Source organism: Sebastes fasciatus, chromosome 24, assembly GCF_043250625.1.
Source record: "Sebastes fasciatus isolate fSebFas1 chromosome 24, fSebFas1.pri, whole genome shotgun sequence".
Taxonomy (NCBI): domain Eukaryota; kingdom Metazoa; phylum Chordata; class Actinopteri; order Perciformes; family Sebastidae; genus Sebastes; species Sebastes fasciatus.
Genome location: NC_133818.1, coordinates 11,038,938 through 11,057,706, shown reverse-complemented (window position 1 = coordinate 11,057,706; position 18,769 = coordinate 11,038,938). Strand labels below are relative to the sequence as shown.

At 45.8% G+C, this 18,769-nt stretch overlaps 1 protein-coding gene across 2 annotated transcripts in view; it reads right to left on the bottom strand.

Moving 5' to 3' along the window:
• Nucleotides 1-17,750, bottom strand: part of nrp2a (neuropilin 2a) — a 56,128-nt gene extending 38,378 nt beyond the window's left edge. For both annotated transcript variants that reach the window (XM_074626540.1, XM_074626541.1), the window contains exons 1-2: nucleotides 17,006-17,750; nucleotides 8,224-8,401 (exon numbers count right to left, since the gene is read on the bottom strand). In XM_074626540.1, coding sequence (XP_074482641.1) covers nucleotides 8,224-8,401; nucleotides 17,006-17,084 — 257 coding nt within the window. In that variant the 5' untranslated portion in view covers nucleotides 17,085-17,750. The remainder of the gene's footprint in view (nucleotides 1-8,223; nucleotides 8,402-17,005) is intronic.
• Between the last annotated feature and the right edge of the window lie 1,019 nt (nucleotides 17,751-18,769).

Here is an 18,769-nt window from a genome sequence, read left to right as displayed (position 1 = left end):
GCAGCACAGTCACACACAGAGTATGCATAACATGACACGGCTGCCGGGTCAAATATAGGTTTATATACCTATATAAATACAGAATAAGAGGGAAAGGAGAGATTAAAGTGGCAGTAGGCGGAATATTTTTGGCATCATTGGGCTTAAATTCCATCTCTATCCGTATGTTTAAATAGCTACTACAGCCAAGTGCTCCACCATGCTGCTTCTAGAGAAAGTTTCAATGTCACTATTTACTCGACAACATCCTGAGGCTTCAGACGGGCGACTGCTGCACAATGCAAACTGTCATTTGCTATAAAACACAGTGTGCATTACCTCCAATAATTGATACTGTAGCTCTGTTGATATGATTAAGCAAGGAGCAGCCCATGCTTGCCAGCTGACAGGAGAACCGCCGGCTTTTTTAAAAGGTAATAATTTGGGGTTGTGACAATATTAGAAGGTGTGGAAAACTCCTTAATTTCTGTTTGTTGCCATCTCAGTGCTTAAGTACTGTTTTAACTGAATTCTACTCGCCAAACGGGCAATCATACTGGAAGTAAACTTCACTTTTCTACCTCTTTTTGTAAGCATGTGTTTACATTTTTTGGCTAAATATGCATGTTATTGTATTTCAAGTTGCGCAACCGTGAAACATTTCCTTGTAATTTTTGGTCTCCGTAATATTCATCCCTGCTTCTCTCTCTCTCTCTACATTCCTATCAAGTGTCTCTTCACCCCCCCCCATATTGTGATTTCCTGCGTAACTAACTGCATCGCCACAGGAGCCCGCAGCTACACCCAGCTCGCCCTCCCATCACACACACTCGTCTCAATTAGTTCACATGACGAAGCCGTCAAAAAGACAACAGGGTCCGCTGTTGTCTCGCTAATTACTGTGATGGGCGCTTTGATGCCGAAGAAGCATCACCGACGTCTCTGCAGCCACTTTTTAAACAGGAAACAGCTTTTTTTTGGTTCTCTACTACTTCCTCAAACTGAAAAGTCTCCAGTAAAGCCGAGAGGCACCAATCAACACTAGGCTGTGTTCCTTTATGGCATCTAAAGCGGCTTTTGTGCCGCGACTTGGAATAAAGCGTGGATTAAGTAGAGTCGGTAAGCTTCTTTTTTGGCTATCTCCTTCCTGCAGTGTTTCTGATTCCTACACAGAGCATTCAAGCTAAGACTGCTGATGGGGGGATAATCCCAACCACATTAATGTGGGTCAGAGTGGCGCATGTACAGGTGAGGATCTGGCTGTGAAAACGATGCAATGAGCCTGTAATGTCACCACAACATTGTCACCACCGTGGAACTAAAAAAGTAGGAAATGTTCTGGCATGTTTTGGCATCAGAAATATGGTTAGGAAAACACCAATATTTGGTGGGTGTGATGAGGGTGTCATCAGGTATGGAGGGGTCTAATGAAAGGTGGTATCCAGTTGGATTATGGGAATAGAGTGCTGCAGGGTATTTTTGTAGGCAAACCACGAAGGTAGCATCGCCCTGGGTTCCCTCGACAAAAAGCCAATGGGATTCTTCCATTGGCTTTTGGATTATTGCAGAAAATAAGCTCTGTGCCAAACAAACGTTTGTGATACTTACACGTTTTGTTCAGCAAGATAATCTCCACAAATGAACACCACTTTTATGATTTTTGAAGCAATCGCCAGAAGTAAAAAGCTAACGTCAGGCTATAAACGACCACTTTTGCATGAGACCACAGACCTTATTCCAGGCATCTAACTAAAAAAAAACACTGACCTCAAGATCAGGGTACTGAAAGTGCTAAAATGACTAACTCATTTCCCGGTTTTAGGACTCATTCCTGCAGCACTCTATTGCTGGATCCATCATTTTTGACTAAAGGTCCGGATCTATCCGCCTCTGCTGCGGCGATGCTGCCTGTTCTTTCTCCCTCGAGGCCCTCAACTGTATGGAAGTGCAATACTAAAATCGCTGGAGTGCTCTTTCACCAATTCGCATTATATCTGCGCACCAGCATGGAAGAACACGTGAATTATTCAAAGACAGATGTCATTCCTCCACGTGTTTGTGCTGTCTTATTGTAAAAGTTCCAGTGTTAGCAGTGTTTAAGTATGTGACGGTTAAGGCTGAGGCAAATCTGCACCAAAGTAGGCCTGAAGAGCACAGAAGTCCAACTCTCTTATACATGTCTTGGTTGTAATCCCGCATTACAGAGGCGATCGCGGCGGCTTTAGCTGCGAGCTCCCACGGTGAGCCTGTAAGAGCCACCGCGGCTATCCCTAAGCACGCCTGCTTAGGGCTGTAACTGACACATGCTCGGGGAAAACACACACACCGTGCCAACAAACACACTCATGGGCGGACGCGTACAGATGTGGACAAACGCGGTGCGTGCGCGCACACACACTCAGCGAGTATCGCCAACACTGAGGATAAAAGAGCTGAGAGCCTAATTAGGTTTTAATTGATTCTGGAGTGGGCCTCTATCCTTCTCTCTCTCTGTCTCGCTCTCTCCTGTCGTGGATTAGCGTCAGTGAGTGAGTGTTCCTCAGATGTGATTATTGACCTGTTCGCTCAGCCTCTCCCCAGGCTCTGATGAATACATGCATGAGGGCCTGACGTGTGAGAGTCTGTCTGTCTCTCTCGAAACGCACGCATTCCACGACACACATACATAAATCACTTGCGCACACGTGAAGACACACGCATGTTCACGCAGCCCAGATTCCATTAGTTTTTTTTGGTTTCAAAACCCCGCCCATGTCTGACACCATCCATCCCCCCATTCCCAGCTCTCTGTCTGTCTGTCTGGCGCACTGTCTGGGTCAGGCCTGTGTTTAGGGAGCCATTACGGGGCACCAGTTTCACAACCCCTCTTCCTCATGTCGCCCGTAGAGAATAGCTGGAGCAGAGGGAGAAGGGTTAAGGAAACTAAAAACCCTTAAGGGCCTAGTAATCCTGCACCAGTCCAGACATGCCTCCTCTTCCTCTGCTCTCATATATCACTCCGCCAAAACAACTAATTGCCTTTCACACCTTTGCTGTTTGTCGAGGACTAGGGACGTCCCCCGCAGGCATCGGCACCTCGCCACAGAGAAACAGCAGTACATACACGTCGCATGTATATTTATAGGTCTGGTCACTATCTGTGCATCTTTTCATCATGTGAAATCACCAAAGGAGTTCTCATTTACCTGCCTGCAAAAAGGCTTGCGTTTCATTTAGTTCCATCTACATAAAATACATAAAGCATTACACATATTACACAAAAGATTAACACGTAATCTGCTGTGGGCTGCGTCACGGTTCGTCTCGTTTATTTTGTTCACGCCTATAAAAGAGCAACAGCTGTTTCGGCAAACCAAACTTGGCGGCGCTCAGACACTTGAGGCCTCCGGTTGAAATGATTTTCCCCTCTCTCGCTCCATTGTGTGTGTGTTTTTTCTCCCCCCTGTTTTCCACTCCTCGGAGCCTCCCGATCGGGTAAACAATGAAGAAAAGAAACGTCTGTCGCTTCTTTTCTTCTCCCTCTCGGTGATGTACAGAAGCAGAAATTAAGTGAGGCGGAGGGTGTACAGTAGACACACACACACATCTACGTACACACACACACACCATCACCACCCACTCCTCCCGCCCTCGATGGGGACTCTAATAAACCATAAGTGCCTCTGAAATATTAACTAGATGCTGCGAGCGAAATCCCTGCAGATCCGCGGGGCCTGCCATCTTCAATCTAGCCCCAAAAACAAACAGCAATCCTCCTCCTCTTCCTCGTCTCCTCCCGCCTCACCTCCCTCTCCCGCTGTCCATCACTGGCTCATACTTACACATGACTGAGGCCAAACCGCTGACCACAGGCCGTCTGGGCTCGGCCCCGGACCTTCTAGTGCAGCATCGATCTGAAACATCAGACTGTAACTGCTGTCTGAGCTGAAGCCGTGACCCCGCCGCCCCCGCTGGATGCATTTTAAATCCACCTCTATCAACATGTATTCAAGATGATGGTTGCTATTCATCCAGACACTATTCAGACTCTCCAGTCCACTTTGCGTATATGTATTTGGACTGTAGAGCTTTACACAAAGCTGGTTGATAATTTTTAAAAATATTTAAAGCGGCAGTAGGCAGAATATTTTTGGCATCATTGTGCAAAAATTCCATAATAACCTTTCAGCATATTGTAATTCAAGTGTTCTGAGAGAGACTTCTGCACCTCCTCATGGCTCTGTTTTCAGGATTTAGAAAATCTAACTTGTGACGGGAGACTATGACCAATCACAGGTCATTTCAGAGAGAGAGTGTTCCTATTGGCTGATCATTCAACGGAGGCAGCTGTCAATCACTTGCAAACTCTGAACAAAAGGTCAAACTAGGCAGCGCTGATCAAATATGAGTCAATATTCAGTTACTGTAATGCCTATTTCTGGCCTCAAATGTGTTCAGAAACATCTTGTAGTGTACTGTTTAGCTGTAAAATTAGAAAGTTTGCTTCCGGCGGGTGGGCGGTGCTTGGTATTTCCTCAACTGATCTCATCATGGTCACAAACTTTCTCATTTTACAGCTAAACAGTACACTACAAGATGTTTCTGAAAACATTTGAGGCCAGAAATAAGCATTACAGTAACAGAATATTGATTCATATTTGATCAGCGCTGCCTAGTTTGACCTTTTGATCGGAGTTCACGAGTGATTGACAGCTGCTCAGAGACGGCAAGGCTCCAGCTCGGCTCTGATTGTTTTCCTCCGATCTGTGAAATCTTGCAGATGCCTTTAGGAGCACATTAGGATGCAGAGGCACATCATTTTTCTCTTCCGTCTCATGTACTACTGTCAGTACATAGTGACCGTTTTATATATTTTTTTAATCATATTTGCTCCAACTTGCCTCCTTCTGCTTTAATCATACTTATTATATCATCATTACCGCGCTGACAACTGTAATAGTCATGACCGCTGGACGCCGATGACCATGATCTTGTCCTAAACGCCGGCAAAGTGCCAGATATTGACAAATCCGAACCTGAACAACTCCCTTTAGTCGCGACCTCTGGCAACTCATCTGTCTCTCCTTTCATCCTTAACCATCACCCTCCTCCTCTTCACCTCTTCCCCGGCCATTGCTGATCATCTATCGATTTCCCATTACAAGCGGAATACAGACATTGATCCCACACCTCTCTGCGCCCCCCTTTGGGTATTGGTAAGAGGGTGATATCATGCACACACACACAGGAGAGTTGTTGCTATGTGTTGGTGCTGGTGAGCAGGCACATGTGACAGGCCAAAGGGATTTGCAGCTCCATGTGTGTATAAAGTTATATCTTGCCACCTCAGGCTGCAGTCGATAACAAATAACCAAATAAAAGTGAGAAAATAAAAACCACAAAGGTGGAAGAAATGGATCTTCTGGAATGACTACAGCTTTACGGCGTCTTGTGTGTGCATCTGTATGTTTAATTCAAGTGTGTAAAAATAAAACACTTGCTCCTCGGGGCTAGAGGAGAGAATGAAAGAACAAAAAGGGAGGATAGATCAAGAGAGAGGGAGGGAGGAAGATGAGAACAGTTCAGCTGCTGGTATATCACCAGGTAGCATCCTGGGGCTCGGTGATGGCAGATTGCATTAGAGATATGGGCCTGATATTTCATCTAGCCTTTATTACATTTAGTTCACATCAATCGGCTGGCAACCTGGAGGTAAGAGCTATTTGGCACGCGGCCGGACTCCCCCTGAAATGAAATCCTGAATTAAAGTGCCACCTCAGACACGGAGCGCCTGCATAGGGCTGCCGATTTGATTGCTGCAGTGGAGGCGCGGTTTGGCTGCGTTACATTGTCTGTGCTGACTGTTTGAACCCACTGAGGGGAAATCACCAGCTGGCCAGGGATATTAGCCAGGGTTCAGACCCCTTTGCGTGGGCTGACCAAGCACTTTTCTGGGTTTTATAAGGGGCCTAAAGTACCCAAGGGGGGATATGATGGCTCATGAGCGTTCTCTTACGCAGACAGGTTGCATGCTAAGCGTATAAACATATGTCCATATATTATGAGCATGATATCGTATTTTTTCCTTTTCTGCAATCAGCAGTCCAGACCACACAGCTCTGCGTCATTCAGGTAACACACAGCTCTGCTTCTCTGCGCTGCCGGTCTCTCTAAATCCCAGCTGTCACGCACATTTCCAGCCTTGACCAAGATGGTGGGCCCCTCCACCTCTGCAGCCCTCCGGCTCCCCGCGCCCTAACCCTCGCCGAGGATCCGTGAAAACATGCAAAAATCGACTCTGCTCGCTCACACTGCCGTGCCTAATCATACAGGCAAAAAAAAAGAAAAAGGAAGCAGCCCGTAACAGCGCTACAGGGCTCGGATCAATCCGGGTAAAAAGCATAGCACAGGACGGAGGGAGCAGGGATATCGAGCCGTACTTTGGCTTTTTCCACTTATTCCTGCGCCCCCAAAGGGAAATGCTTCCTCCATGAAACACAGAAGGGCAAACACATTAGTGCTAGAGGTTATGCATAAATAAATGTTGGCGTGATCCGCCTTGAAAACGGGGGTCATCGCAAGGAGGCTTAGAGGATGGATGGATGGATGGAGGGGAGAGCGAAAGCGGAGCTACAAACTCACTTACATGCTTGCAGAGTTACTCACACGGAGACGCCTTTTTCACCACCCACGCTCGCTGACACACATGCACACACTCATACGTACAAGGGAGATTGAGTGGGAGTGTGTGTTAGAGGGCAGGCCAAGGCCTCAGCCCCTCCAGGCGATTGTAAAAAAAACCATCCCAATAAAACCGTGTGTGGAGAAAAAAGAGGAGGCATTTCAGTTTCTCTTCCTCCTCCCTCGGCCTCCTACTGCCCTGCACGCCTTGGGCTGTGAGAAACTGCTTGACACACTGCTTATCAACAGCTGAGCCGCTCCTCTCTTCTGCCACTACGGCGGGGAAGTCCACACCGCTACTGTGTAAAGGCTTTATTACCGAGAAACATATTGCGAGGGAGATATAATTATGCAACAATTTTTGCTTTTTGACAGAAGCGACAGAAACCTGGAGACACAAAGCCGACACGTCAAAATAACGCTTCCCAGCCTCGACAATCGTTACAAAACCCTTTCACCATTGATGTCATCATGAAAGTTGCTTTCTCCAGGCCAGACGAAAGTGCTTTGTCAGGGAACAATGCACAAAAAAACACCCATCTGGGATTATTAATTCGTCATTTAAGAGAGAAAGGAGAGCCGTAATTGAAGAGACTACACTGATAAACCTCATCTGTGTTCACTTTAAAACCCAAAAAGTCTCAAAGTGGGTGAGTTGTGTAACATTCTCCCGACTCCGTTGTATAAAAGTGGATTAAACAGTGGAGACCGTGACTTCTTCCTCTGAGGTCAAAGACAATAGAAGAGCATATGATTCACATTATTCATGTCTCTGAGAAAGGAAACTGACCAACGCAGTCATATCCAGACACACAGCTGGCCTTCATCCTCTTCTTCTTCTCTGTTTATCCTCTCTCTGCCTCAAACTACAACTACATCATGACTCCTTTTCTTTCATCCTGTTTGGCCCTTCAGCATGAAAAAAATAGTTCCAAGCTGAATAAAACCAAAATATCTTTTGGCAAAATGTATTACATCAGCAGTTTAACCAGTGGAAGAAGCACATGGCCTTTGAATCATTCTTTCCATTCGGTCTTTGCTCATCTGTATTCACCGCTGTGCGAAATGAGATGTGGAAACTAAAAACTATTTGTTGAGGTTACTGACGTGCCCTTGAGCAAGGAATTTAAGCCAGTAATTGCCTTTAAAAAAAAAGGCAAACGCTAAAAGTCTGCGGCCGCACTGGGCAGGGACTGGGTGTAATGGTGTGAATGCAAAAAGGGACCGGCGTTGAAGGATCTAATGTGCTCGCCATTCTCTCCATAAATAATTATTTTGCACAAAAAGAAAAACCACAGTCCTGCTTAATGGCCTGCGTTCTGCAGAGAGCCTGTGCTAGAATATCCGTTGCAATTGACCTGTTGTGGTCAAAATGTGGAAAATGTTTCAACAACTTTGGGAATCACGCCAAACCGCCGGCAGTAAATTATAATAGTAGGAAATTACTTGTTTGAGATGAAAATGCTTTTTGCAGCATACTAATGAAAATGTCAACACAAATCATCATTCAGCCAGAATAATAATACACCATTATTGGTTTCAGACGTCACCGTGACATGACTCCTTTCCCCCCCTTCGTCTTACTTGCAGTCCAGCCGCTCGATCTCAAAGTGCGGGTTGAAGTTGAGGACGATGCGCTGCGAGGGCTCCGGCGCCGTGATGATCCAGTGGCAGTTCTGGTGAGGCGGGTACTCCAGAGGGTAACCGGGGGAGGTGATGTAACCGGCCTCGCTGGCATCGAAGACGCCTCCGCACTCTGGCGCTGTGGGAGAGAGGGTGCAGAGTTAATGATTGTAAAACAGACAAAAATACATGAACAATGCAGTATGTTTTTTATTTGAAACATACATTTTGACATCTGTCAAAACCCATTTAAATCCCCCAGCAAAAAAGGCACACTCCCTATAAGAGATGCTCCTTCATTCACTTTTCTCTGTATGAAGATGTGATGAGCAACAAATGAACTGTAAAACAAAGAAAAGCAGTTTAGGCCGTCAGTTAGGAGGAAATTGGAAAAAAAAAACACTTCTCCATTGTGGATTCTCAATGCGAGTGGGATCGCATGGGTAAGCTATTAAAACAATAAAAGATCATCAATGCTGCATTTAGTGAGTGCGCACACACACACACACACACACACACACATATATAGAGAGCCTTTTCCACCCTCTTCCACACCCAGGCTCTTATCTCTCCAGTTCCCCCGTCGGGAGCGTTCACCAAGTGTAATTGTTGCTCCGGCAAGCCAATCTGCAAACATTAGGACACATTCCCTGATCCTATCACGCTCTCCCAGGAACAATAGCCTGCCAATGGCATCGCTCGGCAGGCTTAGACAGGAAGTGACACGCAGACGGCCTGTCTAGCGGGGTGTTCTGGGGGGTCACCCCGACTCTGTAATGAGAAGCTCACGCGGCAACAAAAGGCCCTATTCTCTGCTCAGCTACGGCGGCGCTCGCGCTTTGCGTTATCTCCCATAAACACGCTAAACACATAAACTCACATGCACATACAAAAGAAACATGTATTTTGCATGCACACACCCAATGGGACACCACACACACACACACACGCACAATGGTTCTTTTATTACTCTTGCATTGCAATAGATTTGCAGGCATTATTATTCTTTACGGAGGCAAAGGCGCAACGTGTTCTCCATGACAACAGCGGATGGGTGTTTTAGCTCTATGTCTGCATGTGTGTGGTTGCCGGTGCACCAGGGGGATCTCTAAATGTAATGAACTTTGTGATATTGAACTCAAAGGGACGACTGTTTTCTTAATATCGCAGCTGAAGCGCGTCGGAAAAAATAAGGGAAAACAACATCCAGACGGCGGAAGGAAGGGAAACTGCTATATCAGACAACAAACTAAAGCTCATGTTATGCCGCCATTAACAATACGCTGCCAAATGGTGGGCTTAACCACTCAGCCAGCTGAGATGCATCTATTCTTGACATAAATGGGTTGATATTCTCGCCTGTTTCTTTCAAAATTTTCTGTGAAAGCATCAATAAAAGGAAGCGGAAAAGAAAGAAGAAAAAAAAAAAAACAGCACCAAAGGCTTGAAGTGTAATAGACCCTTCAAGTGTTGACATTTCCACCGCCTATTGTGCTTAAAAGGCACACTTAAGATTCTCTGACATTTGATAGAGCTGCGATGGCTTCCTTACTTTGTTGCTGGAGAGGAGCGATGCCCACGCTCGCACACACACACACACACACACACACACACACACACACACACAGCTGCCGGTGATTTTTCGCGCGAGTGCACGACTCCAGCCGCCCACCATGCACACACACACAAACACACATACACACGCACAAGCTGTTACACAAACACACAAGTTCAGCTGCGTGTGCACATATGAAGGCACGTACGGGGATGCGTGCTTAAACGCACACCCACGCTTTTACACACACACACACACACACACACACACACACACAGTCGCTGCTTCAAACGGCCACCCACGCACGCACAAATCCAAATACATACAGAGGGCCTGTCAATCACAGAGGCCGACAGAGGTGGGAAAAACAGCTAACTGAAAAATTTCAAAAAGATAGCAGGGATAGCAAAGAATGACAGAGACAGACACACACACACAGACATCTCTTTATCTGCTGTGCAGACAGACAGCTATTGTTGGGAAGCCTATGGAGGGAACGGTGTGCAGGAGGCTATCAGCACGCGGAGCCTCGGCAGATTAAGCCGTTTGGGGGAGAATCCTGCAGCCTCGACACTTTTCCCCTGAGCTGCCCATTCAGTGGCCTCCAAGAAGGATGAAGAGGAGGAGGTGGAGGCGAGAAGGAGTGGGAAAGAGAAGGAGGAGGGGGGGAAAAGGATTACAGCGGGGAGGAAAAATGGAGGAGGCGAAGGAGAGGATGAAAGAGAAGGGTGGATTGAAGAGGAGGAGAGACAGTGAGGCGACGGATAAAAGATGGATTGAGGAGGAAGGGGGGGAAGATTGATCGGACGAGGGAGGAGGGCGAAGGCGGTGGGTGAGGTTGATGTACGATGGGCGGGTGCGAGGCACTAGGTGGGAAGAGCGAGGAAGAGAGGAGACGAAGTGACAGCCGGAGAGGGAGGGAGGGAGGGAGGCGACAAAAGGTGATGAGGAAGGAGAAATACGGAGGGTGAAGAAGAGAGTGAGGGAAGAGATGGAGCGAAGGGACTGTGTGTGTGTGCGTGTGTGTGTGTGTGTGTGTGTGTGCGGCGCAGAGAGCCTGACGAGCCTCATTAAGACATGCCTGCTATCCAGCGGCTCCCTGTAGACACTGACCCCACTGGGAAACCTCTGTCAGTCAGCTCACACACACACACACACTAGCACTGGCAGCATGTGTGTTTGAGTGTGTGTGTGTGTGCGTGTGGGTTGGTGTGTGTTTGTTTGCCGCTGCTAAGAAAAAAAATGAAGAATGATGGGGATGCAGCAGCAATATATCTGCACTAAATGAACCGCCGTGAGAAGACAGATGTGTGTATTTTTGTCCTAATTGCTTGAATATCCCTGGCAATTAGTTAGTGCAAAATATGTGCATATGACGCGCGTGTGTGTGTGTGTGTGTGTGTTTCACTGTTAAGCAGAGTGTGTCGGTGAGAACAGAACTTGTGGTGTTGGATGAGTAACACAGGGGAAGCACTCAGGAGCTGCCAGCGAGCTTCATGAATTACACTGTCTCTTCTACTAGAGGAGCCAATCTGTCTACACACACAAGCACCACATATGTTTCTACCATGCGGGGACCGAGCATCTATTAGGCTTTTATGAGGACTATGTCCCCACTATGCGTGTACACTGTATTGTAAGAGCGAGAGTGTATTTGCAAAAGTGTGTTTTTCATTATTATTCAGAGTATTGTGTGGAAACGCAGCAGAAATACTATAAATATATATGTGTGTGTGTGTGTGTCACATCACTTGTTTTCAGCGTAGACTGTGTCAATGAAATGAATGTTAAGTAAAATCAGTGTGTGCACATTTTCTAGTCACACCAGATCAAGTCAAACCCAGAGACGTCTTTGTACCCGCTGTGTCTTTATCTTCATTATCTGGGAAAATGTGCATATGTCTGCACACACACACACACACACACACACACACCAGCACCACATGTTTCTACCATGCGGGGACCAGGCATTTATTAGGTTTTATGAGGACTATGTCCCCACTATGTGTGTACACTGTATGTAAGAGCGAAAGTGTATTTGCAAAAGTGTGTTTTTCATTGTTATTCCGACTATTGTGTGGAAATGCAGCAGAAATACTATAAATATATGTCACATCATTTGTTTCCAGCGTAGATTGTGTCAATGAAATGAATGTTAAGTCAAATCTGCACATTTTCAAGTCGTTCCAGATCAAGTCAAACCCAGAGACGTCTTTGTACCCGCTGTGCCTTTATCTTCATTATCTCGGAAAATGTGCATATGTCTGCATGTCTTTGCTCACGTTCTGTTCTGTGTGTGTGTGTGTGTGTGTGTACGTGCACGCCCGCGCTCTCATTTCTATTAGCTGCCTTATCGGGAGAAGTATGGCGTCACGCTCTGGGATAAGCTGCGAGTGTGAGGAGAGGCGCTGATAAATCCCTCCATCATTCCTAGTGTCTCTCGCCCCTCCCACCCTCCCTCTCCCCCCTCCCCACCCCCCCACCTTAATTAAAAAGTGCTATCGCCCAGAGTGAGGGAATGAGAGGGGAGAGTGGGCACAACTCATCCATTCAGTCAAGAGCAGGGGTTGTCTCTCTGACTGCTTTTAATCTCACCCATTCCACACTAGACTGGACCCAAGGAGAGGGAGAGGATGAGGAGGAAGGGGCGAAGAAGAAGAGATTCACTTTCATTGGTGCTTGAACACCTTTATGCTGAGGTAGAATGACGGTGCTTCGGGGGATAGAGGCGGTGGTATATGAGCGGTATTAATAGCAGTTAATGAAAAATCCTCACTGATATACGATTAAATATCATCAAGATGTGGGTTTCTAAACTTTCTGGGAGACTTTTTTTTAACTTGATGGGAGGTACATTAAGTAAAAAACAAAATAAACAACAACAAAACCCCAAAAATATATGAATGCTACTTCAAAAGTGGACATTACACCCTTGCTAGTGAGCTAAATGTCTACTCGTATACATTTCTATCTATATATTTGCCCCCTTTTAGTCAATTTGTCGACTAATCGGTTGTTTTGGTCTCAGTCGACTAAGATTGTATGTTAGTCAACTAAGACATTTTTTGGTCGAGGACAGACCTAATATTTACATATATATATATATTTGTGACAATCTGTACAAAAGCTGTCCATTCACTCTCACAAAATAATATGTATTGATGCTTTAGATTGATTCAAAATATTCTGTTATCTACCAGAATAGATAAAAATTGAGCAAACATCAATCAGCCCAGACATGCAACATGGCTTTTTGTTAAACAGTGTTAAATGTGTTTAAGGGAGGATTTTTTTTTTTCTTTTAAGACTTAACAAAGGCTACATCAAAGGCAGATTATATCCCCCAAATCCTCTTTTCCTCTCTCTGCCTCCCTTTCTCTCTCTCTCTTCCTCCTCCTCCCTCCCTAACAGGATAAGTGCCCCATGCTAATCAGCTAAATGCACAGTTGCTGGCCATCGTGATCAATGGTTCAATGGATCAATCGAGTAAACAGATGGTTGCTGGTTGCCTGCAGGAAGGGGGGGTAATGGAGGAGGCCTAATCCTAAACACTACCTGACTGACTACAGTATCATATCTCTTCCTCCCTTGGAGCGCTCTTTTGTCTAAAAAACCTGCACAGCCAAAGCACTTCTTTTTCACAAAAGATTTCCCTGTGTAACGAGTGGAGACGGCTGAGCCCACATCAGCCGCGGAGAGCTGTGAAGAATTGCTGCGAGAGTCTTGGTGATTTGTTGCCGCCCTCTACCCCCCACCTTACAGGATGTTACCTTTCAGTGGAACTGACTGCTTATACAAAAAACCTTTCTGGGGGAGAATTGCAGTTCTTACAATCTCTCAGCAGTTTCTTTTAATTCACACTTGTACCCTTTCCTCTTTAACCCTGCTTGTGAATTACAGTAAATTTCAAACGCTTTGCCTCTTGACAATGCTAACCCCCCTCCAGCTCCCATCTAAACCCGTCCCTGAGCACCCGTTAAGACCCCCCTGTGCGGCTAATGCGGCAGAGTGAAAGACCCAGCTCTGTTTTATTTATGGGGGTCTTGTTTTTAATTTCACCCCGAGCGCGGCGGGGCTGTTCCAGGGCTTTTTTTTGCGTCAGCCTGTGACTCTCATACCTGACTGGTATTGAACGGGGCCGCTCGGTTTGTCTTTGGCTATGAATGCTAATAGGTGACCTTGTTTTCGCAGCTGATACCTCTGAGAGCTGGGGCAGATTAAAACACAGAGAAAATGCAAAGAATTGCAGGGCAGGGTTTGCGGAGAGGAGAGAAAAGGCGAAGGCATAAAACAAATAGAGGACGGTAAAAAAGACCAACAAAGAAGATAAAAAAAAAGTCTATTCAGCCAGGAGCTAACATTTGGAAAAAGAAATGATTAAAAGAATAGGAAGAAGTCGATACGAAAAGGTGGAGAGGATGCACAGCCGCCCACTCAATAAACATGCAAATGAGCTGCTTAATGGCCTGAATATTAATGCTTGTGGTAAGAAGTAATTGATGTACATGTCACCGAGTCAAACTATTGTGATTACAGTACAAGTGGAGTGGAGGTCTCTATATCTCGGATATATAAAGATCGCAGCAAATACAGTAGCCATTGAGACATGAAAAGGGGATCTTTTCTACAAGGCACCAGCAGAGAACAGCTGGCCACAACTGGAAACGTCCAATCTTTCATGGGTCTTTTTACACCATGTAAGATTTCTACACGTACGCTTCAGTCTTGCATCTACTTGACATGTACCAAGTGGCTCAAACCAGATGGAATCCATCATTAAAAGCAGGAATGTGACTTTTGGTAACGGTGTGTGTTTTTAATGGTAGACACACTTCACCTCTTACCACACTTTAACCGTGTCGCACCAGACGAGTGTCACTTCATAAACCGATCTGTTCCCTCTAAGTCCGGTGACCCCTGCACGCTTTGATGTTGCCCTTTTCCCTCTCTCACTCTTGTTTGATGCACAATCCACCCCCCACCCCACGCTTCCTCGTTCCCTTCTGTTCCTTCACATTAAGACCCGGTGGATGCCGGCGCTCACTTTCTCTATGCCTTTAGGTATAGCTTTCTGCATCTACCCCTCCATTCTTCTCTGTCTTTCTGTCCCCTCTCACATCTCTCTCTCTCTGAACCTCCCCGTTCTTGTCTCCGTTCTGTTTCCCCCTTCAGTCTCTCTTTCCCTCTGGCATCTGTGTGTAATGTGGCTCTTGAGGGGAGCATAGAGGCAGGGACATGCGGTGCAGTGTCTTGGCAGGGGGAAGAGAGAGAGAGTGGTGGTGGTGGTGGTGGTGGAGGTGGAGAGAGTGGGGGGGGGGGTAGCTTCTTGCTTGCCTGATGGCTGCCAAGAGGCCCACATCTGTGTCTGATCAAGGGGGGGTACACAGGCAGCCAGTAAAACACGCACACAGAAACTCAGATGGGGTGACTGTCCTATTTCAAACAAGTAGCCACAACAAGAGGCAGAGGAGCCAGTATGAAGGGAACAGAGCCTGGCTTCCTTTAGAGACATGGCCAGCAGGGTGGTGTAGTGAAGGCTTCAACACTCATCATGGATCATGAAAGCAACTACAGCACTCTAAAAACTATTATTCTGACTAATCAACTCATTATGATAGGGAAAGATAACTGTGTCATCAATCAAATTGTGTGAATGTCCCTTGTGCGTATAAAATCCACCACATGCATCCACATTAAAACATAAAGCTGTGACACCCCGGAGTCAAACCACCGTAAAACCAACAGGAATACCAGAGTGGCCATGTGTCATCCCACCAGCGCGTGGCATCACTTAGAATAGATAGAGAATAGAAAGCTTTATAGTCATTGTATTAAATACAATGAGATTGCAATTTCTGGTCATGTGCTTTAAAACAACTACTTGACAAGACTAAACGAGGCAGATAAAACATATATAACAGGTAAAACACACACACACAGTTATAATAAGACAAATAAAACAGGTAAAGTAAGATGTAATAAATAAATAGAAAATGAAGTGTTACACTAGAAGTATAAAATATAAAAATAGATGTAATGCAAACAGAGGTAATTGCACTTGTAAAATAGGTAGATGGGTAGATGTAATAAATATAATGTACACAAACTTGCACTTGAGGTGTATATTGCATCAATGATATACTTCTCTGTGTGGCAAAACACACAAACCATCACCCTGCTCATTTTCTGGTGACATAATGGAGCAACGACTCCTTCTTATCATGATCTGATCATGTCTCCAGATGGAACACGGTGCTCCCTGGTGTTAAATCCACATTTAATGAGGCTCCCAAATAAATCTGGAGCCGTTTGGTGCTCGAGCTTTTGTCGTTTCTGTGCGTTATGGAGAGAATTAGCCCTTCTTAAGTGCCTTAAAGCAAAGGATCTGCACAGAAGACCCCAAGGAGTATACCAGGAGGTAATGAAGGAGAGGAGCCTCGTGGTGGCTGATGGAGAATATAATGGTGATGATTACAGTCCTATTAGTGGAATCATATTGGTGACAGTGTCGCTTTTACGCACGGGTGTCTTGGACACCATGCGGATGTCTAAAATAGCAGGTAGTAGTCTGGACCCACGCCTCAAATCTGTCTCCATCCGGATGTGAGAGATCATTTTAATTACACCGGTTTGTTTATTTCCCTTGATGAATAATTCAATCGGATAGAAAAACGCTGTGTAAACAATGAATTTTCAAAAAGGTTCATGCATATAATCAGCTCATTCCCAGCCCAGTGAGAAGATGGTAGGTATATAGGAGTCTATCAGCTCCCAGTCGAGCTGATGGGACACACAACTGTTTTCATGATCTTCTAAATATTTCATGAAAGCATCCCAAGTTGTTTAGTTGGAGATGTGTAACAGCTGGCTTTGGCACACTTTAATTTAAAAAGTCATCTGTGATTCTGATGGAACTCACACACATTAAGCCTATATATACATATAAACCATGAGCCTTTCTCAATGTCTCCCATAATTACGCAAAAAGAAATATCCATTTGGGTGTCACACAATGGCTTTACCATGCCAGGCTATTGAATTAATATGAACCACATGACAAGAATCTCTTGGGAAAGCAGCAGATTCATCTAATGTGATGTTTAGACTGATTTAGATTTTTTTTTTCACCCCATTTGAGTGTTTTCTGGTGGCGTGCGTCAAAACCCAAAGAAGTCACTAAAAACTCACCCTCTTCTCCTCCTCTGACTCCCAACGCCAGATGACACATTGCCATTAAAAATCCAATCAGCGATGACTCAAAATCCATCTTGGATGATGAAGAAACTCGCTCAGTTTATAGTGTTTCCAGTCTGGAGAAGAGAAACGCTGCAAAAAAATCCACACCCCTGTATAGCACCAGGCAGCAGTCAAAAAGCAATAATCCTGTTTATTAAACCATGGTTGGAGGGGAACTATATGCCAACTACATGTCTTTGAAGAAATTCACAGATTTTTCTATTTAAGTCCATTTATAAACAGAGCGATGCCACTCAACCTCATCCAAAAAAAAAAAAAATAGTGACCAAAAACAAACTCCTGGATCGATATAGTGCTGTGCGCTCCGCAGCTTGGAGAGGCTGGTGCGCTCCAGAGACGCTCCAGAGACAGAGCGGCTCCAAGGTGCGCCGAACGTTGCGCACACGAGGGTTCCAGAACGCTGAATGGCTTCTCGAACGCTGGAGTCCACAGTGAGAGACTCTCTCAAAGCGCCGGCAGTCCACAGAATAAGAAATAAGACGTGTGCGCTCTAGCTCTCCAAAAAAGAAAGAAGAAGACCGCTCATGTCCGTGTGCCACCTCCTTGCAGCACCGCTCCTCTCTCCTCCTGTCTCTGTGTCTCTCTCTCTGGTAGCGGCGGGCTCCGTTACTGCCTGATGACACCGGACCGGTAAGTGTGTCCACAGTCTGGGAGGTGTGTGTGTGTGTGTGGAGTGAAGCTCGGTGTGTGTGTGTGTGAGAATGATTTTGAGCTGAGCAGCTATCGCGTTACAGCCACGACGCCTCGACTCCGCCCACCTCCAGTAGAGAGAGAGGAGAGAGAGTGCACGCGCCCAACTCTCTCTCTCTCAGTCTCTCTCTCCCTCTCTCTCTCTCTGTGTGAAGATACCACAGATATGAAGCACCCCACAGATAAGACCCAGATAAGACATATTGTGATTGAAAAAAAGACTAAATAATCTGGGCCTTTAAGTTAGATCATTGTTGCCTTGTTTGTAAGTATTAATGCTGGACCGTTGAACTTCTAGCTGGGATGCACATTAAACACCAGCATCCAAGAGCCAGTTAACCATTTATGCAGAGAGGTTAATGGGTGCAGGTTGAAGGATGGATAAGGGATGATGAAGATATGGATGTTGATGATGATTTTTCTGCACAATAAACAAATTAAATCAATATATTACCATGCTTACCACAATTAGTAATAAAAAAATAAGAGGTACGTAGTAATCTTATGTTATTAATGCATCGACTTCTTAAGGGTGAAAGACTTTAACGTTCTCCATGCAGTACTCAATCTGACTTTAGCTCACAGGTAAGTGGCCTATATTACACCGCTCCAAAACAGTACCAGGATTGGGTTGGAAGCAACAGTGATGGTAAACCAGGGTGCACAACTTGTCCTAAAGGCTGTTTTCAAAGGAACAGAGGAGGAGGAGGAGGAGGAGGAGAAAACCCCCAGAGAGAGTGAGGCAGAGGAGGGAGTGTCTGACTTGGGTAAGGGGCGGCTGCACAGCAAACATGGCACAAGGCCGCCTCTCACCGCAAGAACACATCAAACGACCCCAAAGCCAATGTCAGAGAGCCCTCAACTCAACTGGAGGGAGAGCCCACCTCAGCCCTCGGCCCTGCCCAATCCGTGCCCTGCAATCAGCCGGCCTAAATACAGAGCGGCGGGGCCGTGTAATGACACAGTAGTGAGACCAAAATAATCTGCTGAGAAAGGCCTCTCTCT